The 8,359-nt window shown below is 38.1% G+C and overlaps 1 protein-coding gene across 1 annotated transcript in view; it reads right to left on the minus strand.

Annotated features, from left to right (window-relative positions):
• Nucleotides 1-7,608, minus strand: part of LOC108762297 (odorant receptor 46a) — a 16,937-nt gene extending 9,329 nt beyond the window's left edge. The window contains exons 1-2 of the mRNA XM_018509231.1: nt 7,495-7,608; nt 70-681 (exon numbers count right to left, since the gene is read on the minus strand). Of these exons, the coding sequence (XP_018364733.1) occupies nt 70-681; nt 7,495-7,608 (726 nt within the window). The remainder of the gene's footprint in view (nt 1-69; nt 682-7,494) is intronic.
• Between the last annotated feature and the right edge of the window lie 751 nt (nt 7,609-8,359).

Consider the following 8,359-nt stretch of genomic DNA (forward strand, 5'->3'; position numbering starts at 1 on the left):
CCATTTAATTTGGAAACACCCTGTATAACTGAACACCGATTCCTGTATTCAACTAATATATTCACATACTAGCATTGTGTCATATATCAAAGCGCAGAGATGCACTGCGTTGATGATAATATGCCAAAAGATAATAGGTCCATAGACATGTTCCAGCGTTTGGCGGCATTGCAGTAATCTTTGATGCTTTGCCACACATATCCTCAACAGGTTCGAAAACTTCTCGGTCAGCGAAGGATTTGTGAGTTTGAAAGTCATAGCTCTTATCGTCGAGGTGAACTGATAGACGTAGAAGCCAAACATGCTGTCAACACTGGTCGCCGTCGTACAGCTGAGTATCACCATACTTGTCTCGTAAAGCAGATGAAAATGATACAAAAAGTTGTCGGGAACTGTCCAGAAATATCCAAATCCCTTAGTCAATGGCAATGTGTAATTTGTTGTTAAATGAAAATGGAGGAGAAAGTGGCGGATTATGATGATATACGAAGGCGCAAAATATGTCAAGACCAATGCTGTCATAACGGTGAAGTATGTATATGCCATTGTGTACATTGTGCGCAAAGGCGAAAATATTGTCATCCTGATTTTTTCATTTTGCATTAGTTCCTTCTCGAAAAGATCATTCAGCGTCCGGTGATAATTTATCAAAGAACCACGATGTATCATGAAGCTTGACACCTTAAAAAAATCTGAAAATCATATTTCTTCTCTGCGCAATAACAGAGATTTTTGATAGATGTACCATGTTTAATATTATATGAATTACACACACAATTTCTAAATTTCAATTCAAAACTTCTTCCTTTTTACAAAAGATGAAACATTACTAAGGAATGATGTTTATTAAAATAATATTTAGACAAAAGGATTGGCTTTCTAGATATATAATTAGACATCTGAAAATATGTTTAAGCTGAATCATCTCAATAAATAAATTTGACATTTAAGATAATTGTTAAAAGTCAAAATTTTTTATAACATAATGTTTAAGGACCTTACATAATTAGAGAAGTCCTCGATACCACCTCGATACGATTGGATATCACCAATCATAACGATCGGGTGCCTTTCTAGTCCCAAACGCTATGAGTGGCTTGTATCCAACTGAACCGTGTTTAATCGAGTGCTACCCATGCTCGCATCGCGGATAGGCCAGTAGCCACAGGTTTTAAAAAAGGAAGAAATTCTAAACAAGTATTTCCTTGTTTTAATCGATAGTTTGAAGTATAAAAAGACTAAATTTAAAAGTACTGCAACGTTAAAGAAGGCACTTAAAAGTAATTAAGCAATAAAGTTTTTTCGATTAAAACTTGAAAATGAGAAGAGATATCGAAAAATGACAAGATAGCTTTTTCGTTACTGCTAAAATTTCCTACAAAATAAGTACCGAACTTTGTATTATGAATACAACTGAAGATACAGAGGTTTGAAGGTGAGTGAAATTTTTTCAACAAACGACAAAAATGGGCACTTTTTCAGTTATTGCCTTCTATGTCGTTTTGAGTGAATCGGAGAGTAAAAAGTGACATAAGATAATTTAAAATAGACATCTTATTTTTAAAAATGGGACTAGATTCAACTCAATACGATTAATACTTCTAGAGATATCAGGCTCCAAAGTAGGCACTCTTTTTGACAAAATTTGTCCTTTTTCGAATATTACCTTTCGAAATGTTTTTTTTATTTTGTATATATAATGAATTTATATATAATGAATTAATAATTAACAAATTTGTAATTGAGTAAAAAGTAATTTTGTATTTTACGGGCAAATGTCATTAGGAGGAAGTATTTAATGCTATCTTCACTCCGTATCATGATATCTGATATCATATTTTTTTCTAAACGGTTGGTTTTCAGCGATCTTAAACTGTCATCGTTTATCCAAATCCATTCAGCAATTTTTATCTAGCGACATTGTAAATGTGGAACAAAACAAGCAGTATTTTCGGTGTTTGATGCTTTACTATTTTCGCAAAGGGAAAATGCGACGCAAACCAAAGAAAAAAAGATGCGCCGCATACGGGGAAGTAAACGCGTGTGTTAAAATTGGTTTGAGAAACACGCTGGTGATACGACATGTGAAGATGGTAAGCGCTCAGGTAGGCCATTGGTGATGGATAACGATCAAATCAAGATATTAATTGAAAATAATCAACGTTATATGACAGGAGAGATAGCAGAGAAAATCAATGTATCTCAAAAAACCGTTATGAATCACTTACACATGCTCGGTTACGTGTCTCGATACGACATTTGGGTACCTCACAATTTAAGCGAAAAAAATTTATTGGACCGCATCTCCATCAGTGATTTATTGCTTAAACGCAATGAAAATGGCCCATTTTTAAAATAGATGATAACGGGCGACGAAAAGTGGATCGTATACCATATTATTACATATCTTAGTGTTCCTACATTTTTATAAACCTTAGGTAAATTTTAATTATAAATTTAAACGACAATGTTTACTGTAATACATCTAGAATTTAGTGTTAACAATAAACTAGAATATTTTTAAAATGACGTGCACCAACCTCCATTCATTTTAGAATCATAAAACCTCGTACCCACCGCTCTTCAGAGATCGCATATGATCCGGTCCCGAGTTATAAGAATTAAATATAAAATTTATGACAATAACTCTCTCGATAATGTCATAAATGAAAATAAAGAGAGGGATTAAGGTGAGTTTTTACTCGCGTTAATTCGTGCCATAAAGAAATTTAGTGCATACTACGATAAGTCAGACGTTTCGGCTTCCTTTCGAGCCATCATCAGTATATCTGAACCTTACAATATAGAGTAACTTTTATGGCTAAACGAAAGAGTGACCACTGATTTTATCTCCACTAATTCGTGACACAAGATTGGCAAGTCTAGTGGCAACAATCGAAGATGAATCCTATGTATAGAGAAAAAAACGTTACTTCAACGTGTGATTAAAAAAATGACAAATGAAACAATTAAGCCACTCACCCGTACAGCCATGAACAATTAATTAAAAATTTTTTTAATTCTCCGCAAGATGTCCATATTTAAAATTAAGAATCTCTCTACACAAGCCCACCCCCGGGGTGAAGGGAGGAATGCGGGGTAACGGTAATTGAGATGAAGGTCGCGAGGAGACTCGGAGGCAGTTCCAAAGAAAGCCAGATGGAGTCTCGGGAAGAGTCTGGAAGTTGGCCATAGAAGAAATCGGCACGCGCCTCCGGACTTTATTTACAAACCTCTTCAAGTCGGGTCGCTCCCCTCCGAATGGAAGAAGTCCTCGTTGTTTCTCTTGCACAAGGAAGCCAGCAGACTCCCCGTCTGATCTGCCCGGCTGATCTGTCTGCTGGACGAAGTAGGGAAACAGTTCGAAAGAATAATTATTTCCCGAATCATTCAGCATATGTCCTAATTTTCGGGAGAGTCCTAATTTTTAAGAAAACCGGTTGGGTTCCATAGGGGGACGGTCCACTGTAGATACGATTCTGCGAGCCTATTCCCTCGCGGAACAGATTATCGAGGAGGATGGTGTTGCAATGGTTATTTTGCTCGAATATTCTGAGTACTGTGCGCGCAGCTCTGAGTACTGTGAAAACGATTACTGTCCAGCGCAGCTGTGATTACTGTGCAAATAGCGATGACTAGCGCGCGCACAGTAATTATCGCTGTGCAGTGAACATTTTTTATCGGTACAGTAATCGGCGCTGCGCGATTTAGCGATCATCGCTGCGTAGTTTTCTCCGTGTACGATCGACTGGAGCAGCCAGAGAACAAGGTACTGTTCTGCGGGGTTCCGTAGGGGTTCCGTAGGGGTCGATCTTCAGACCGCTATGAGATCCTCCGCATCCCCTTCTTATTGGTTGTAACCTTGTCTACGCAGACGACACCTTGATTGTGGCCGGTGGGAAGGACTAGGAGCTGCGACAGAAGTTGCGGTTGCAGGGGTGGTGCGGAGGATTGAAGCAGGGTTGCGGGTGGCTCCTCAGAAAACAGGTCATGTATTTTTATGATCGGGCCTCGGGGAAGCCGCAACGAAGATACAAATTGGGACAGCCCGCATCGGAGTGAGCCCTAGTTAAAGTAAAGTACATGGAACTTGTATCGGATGGGCTTTAGGGATTTTTGAAACACTTCGAGAAGATAGTCCCTAGAGCGGGCAGGATGGTGGTCGCGCTAGTTTGTCTCCAGCCCATTCACAGTGGTCTGGACGCCAAGGTAAGGCGTCTGTTTGCGAACATGGTGATGCCGGTGATCCTATATGGGGCTCCGGTGTGGGCCCAGGATATAGAGAGAAATGCGCGCATTAAGCGCCTAGTATACTTTGTACAAATTGCCGCGCGAATAACCCGGGCTTACTGCACCGTGTCACACGCGGCAATCACAGCCCTCGCCATGACCCAGTCGATCTGGTTGCTTTTGAAAGCGCCGAGGTCTATATCTATAGGTTTAAATTGGGGAGGGTGCGAGTTGTTCCGGATAGAGCTATTGAAATGATGAGAGAGCGTAAGAAGGGGAGGACCCTGAGGAACTGAGAAAAACGGCTCCTTAATGCGTCTTCCTTCGGCCGCGAAACCATTGGGGCCATCTAGCTCTATCTGAAGAGTTGGGTGAACAGGGCGGGCTGTCCTACCATCTGATGCAAGTCCTCATGGAGCATGGCTGCACCAGATTGAGGAGCACACTGTGCTTCCACTGCCACCTAGCGGAGGACACGGCGCACCACACTTTGGCCGAATGCTCAGCCTAGAATGTGGAGGGTCGTGAATTGACCAACATAATTGTTCATGATTTAATCCTTTCGGCCGTCGTTAAAATGGTCGAAAGGGACAAAGCGTGGAGTGCGATGACTTCTTTCTGCACTCGAATAATGCAGAAGGAGGAGGCGGAACGAATAAGAAGGGGGAAATAACTCCCCCTCTTGAAGATCTCAGGGGGACGTCTCTCAAAAGGGGATGTCGGCGCTCAGCCCGCCCGAGGTGAAAATAATGGCGGTGGAGGGGCGCACGAGGAACGAAACGTAAAATACCCGAACATAGCCCGAAAAAAAAATGTGTTTATTTTGAACATTTTATCATTAAAAATATTTACTAAATGTTCCTATTTTTCATTAAAACTGACATTACAAAAAACCGATAAATAAATAAAATTCATATAAATAAATCATTAAGCATTTTATCGATTTGATAGAGATATGTGGTACCTGATTCAATTATAAGATAATTATGTAAATACGTTTACCTCGCAATTTAGGTTATATCTCTTGTGGAAAAGTACTACTGAGCACTAGGAGTATTTTGAGGCACTACTGTACTACAGCACTACTGTACTACTACACTAATAGTAGTGCAGAAGTGTTCAGTCATGCTGAGTAGTGCTAAGATCTTCTATATATCCGCGTTTCGGCAAGGTACAAAATGCAGAAAACGAGTATGCATCACAGAAACTAACTATTAATAACTTTATTTTTTAAAAAGCGCTTTCAGAGACTGTACGAGCACACTCTGATCAAGCTGAGAGTAAGTGACGGATTTCATTTACATATGCCTACACTAAGAGAAATGTCCGTTCAAAAAGTAACAAACAGATATTTCCGATTGATTTTGATCGGATTTATAAGACTATCCGATCAAATATTAGGACTATCCGATCAAATTTATCGGATTTATAGGACTATCCGATAAATTTGATCGGATGGTCTTATAAATCCGATCAAAATCAATCGGAAATATCTATTTGTTACTTTTTGAACGGATAAAGTCTGGAAATTTTTCTCAGTGTATTTATAGGGATCCGCGTCATTTTCTCCTTACGGAAAACGAGTCCATCTTGCGGCGATACTGCGTATTATGCCGCCAAGCAAGCGGTGTAATACGCAGTACCACCGCAAGATGGACTCGTTTTCCATGAGGAGAAAATGACGCGGATCCCTATAAATAGGCATATGTAAATGAAATCCGTCACTTTTACTCTCAGCTTGGTCAGAGTGTACTCGTAGAGTCTCTGAAAGCGCTTTTTTAAAGTTATTAATAGTTAGTTTCTGTGATGCATACTCGTTTTCTGCATTTTGTATCTTGCCGAAACGCGGATATATAGAAGATCTTAGCACTACTTAGCATTACTGAACACTTCTGTACTACTACTAGTGTAGTAGTACAGCAGTGCTGTAGTACAGTAGTGCTTCAAAATACTCCTAGTGCTCAGTAGTACTTTTCTACAACTGATTATCGGATTAGTATTACTATTTTAGATAATTTTTTTATATTGTTTATAAAAAATATTTATTTTCTCTTCTTTATGTTTATTGTCTTTTATTGAAAATTTTAGTTATTACGATATTTAACAAAGGCTTTAAAAAAATACTTGGGCTTGTCAATTCTATACCCAAAATTTTATGAAAGTATACTTCTAAAAGTGTGAATACATAGCAAATTTAGGTGCATTTATGTGCATATTTACAAAATACACTACCGTTCATAAATGTGGGAATTCTAGCAATTTTCTCGCCTTTTATGAAAATGTAAGTATCTTTGTGAACAGAACGGGCAAGCTCAGACATTTTTTAAAACCTTTGTTAAATATCGTAATAAGTGATTAAAATTTTCAATAGAAGACAGTAAAACATAAAAAAGGGAAATTAAATATTTTTAATAAATTATATAGAAAAATTATCTGATATAGTAATACTAATCTGATAACATAACCTAAATTGCGAGATAAACGTATTTACATAATTATCTTATAATTGAATCAAGTACCACATCTCCCGACCAAATTGATAAAATGTTTAATGATTTATTTTTATGAATTTTATTTATTTATCGATTTTTGGTAATATTAGTTTTAATATAGAAATGAAAAATAGGACCATTTTAGTAAATATTTTTTAATGATAAAGTATTCAAAATAAAAAAATTTTCTTTTCGGGCTATGTCCGGGAATTTTACGTTTCACTCCACTGTGGGGAGGAGCTTCTTGTCATGCTCCCTTCTCACCCATAACGTAGGTGAAGGGGGGAGCCGCCTTTATCCCCCCCCCCCGCCTCTGGAAGGGAAAAAAAGAAAAAGAAAAAAAGAAGGGAAAAAATTGACGTCGACGGAACGCTCTTGCGTTGGGCCCGGGGGAAAGGGATAGGAAATATACCACTGGTGATTTCCAATCCCTTCCCAAATATGGGCCAAAAGACGGCCGCGATTGGGCTTTTAGCGGATAGGTGTCGTCTTGCCATCCCTCTCGGGGGATACAAGATGTACCAAATCTCACATTATCCCCGGGTTAAGTCAATTCCTGGGGGTGTCTTCCCCTTCATGCGATGATGGGATGAAAGAGTATATGAAGATTACTCTCACCTAAGGAAAAAAGTCTACCTACCCCTATAGTCTATTAGCCCTGGTCTCCCCTATGTATGTATGTCTTATTGTATACAGATACAATGTTTTTCTGGTCTTATACTTTTTTATATAATAAATTTAAAGTATAAATAGCAAATGCCTCTTATCGTACCTTGAGAATGGCGCTAACTCCAGCTGTTGCTACACCTATGGCTTTCATCATATTTCTCAAGTCATGTCTAAGGTTATAGCTCATAATTATATTTGTTATCGTGTATGTGACCATCGCTAAAAGCGTACAAATTGACCAGTAGTACGTGGACTTGTTAGATTTTGTAGGCATGTACCAACAACCACAAATGGTGAGTAGAGTTTGGAGGAAACTTTGGTATGTGCGATATGCTTGTAATTGTTTATCAATCATTTTAATTCATCGAATATTTCAATAAAACCTTGTCAAAAAGGATTTAAATCTAAAACAAATTGATTTTCTTAAATAAGAAAGAAAGAACCCCGCAGTAACCTTACATGAAATTCACTTTCAATGAATCAGCTGGTTTTCTCATATTATAGCTTGCTAAACAAAACATTTAAGGTATTTATCCGAGACATTAAGTTTATACATTTTCTTTTTAGATTTGAATATTATGTTCAAAATAATTGGTGATTATGCACTTTAAGGGACTCCGCGCTGATGACTTTGACCTCGACATATGTTGTCAAGATCATGACCCAGAGTGACCTTCAATAGGGTTTAGGTCGTCTTTCGTTAAAAAGTTATTAACAAAAAACTTTAAGAAATAATAGTTTATTTATGCTACATACAGTATTAAAAATTACTAATTTCTGAGATATTTAGACCTAAAGGTCTAATTTGTGTAATAAATCTTTCTATTTGTATTAGAAATTTTCTGCTTTAAAATATATTTTACGACTTTCTACGCGAAATGACTTTCACTCCACTTCCCCTAACCCTGCTTTAGGAGCGCACGACTTCCACGCGAAGCGACTTTCATTCTACCCCCCCCCCCCCCCCC

This window comes from Trachymyrmex cornetzi, unplaced genomic scaffold (assembly GCF_001594075.2).
Source record: "Trachymyrmex cornetzi isolate Tcor2-1 unplaced genomic scaffold, Tcor1.1 scaffold293, whole genome shotgun sequence".
NCBI classification, from domain to species: domain Eukaryota; kingdom Metazoa; phylum Arthropoda; class Insecta; order Hymenoptera; family Formicidae; genus Trachymyrmex; species Trachymyrmex cornetzi.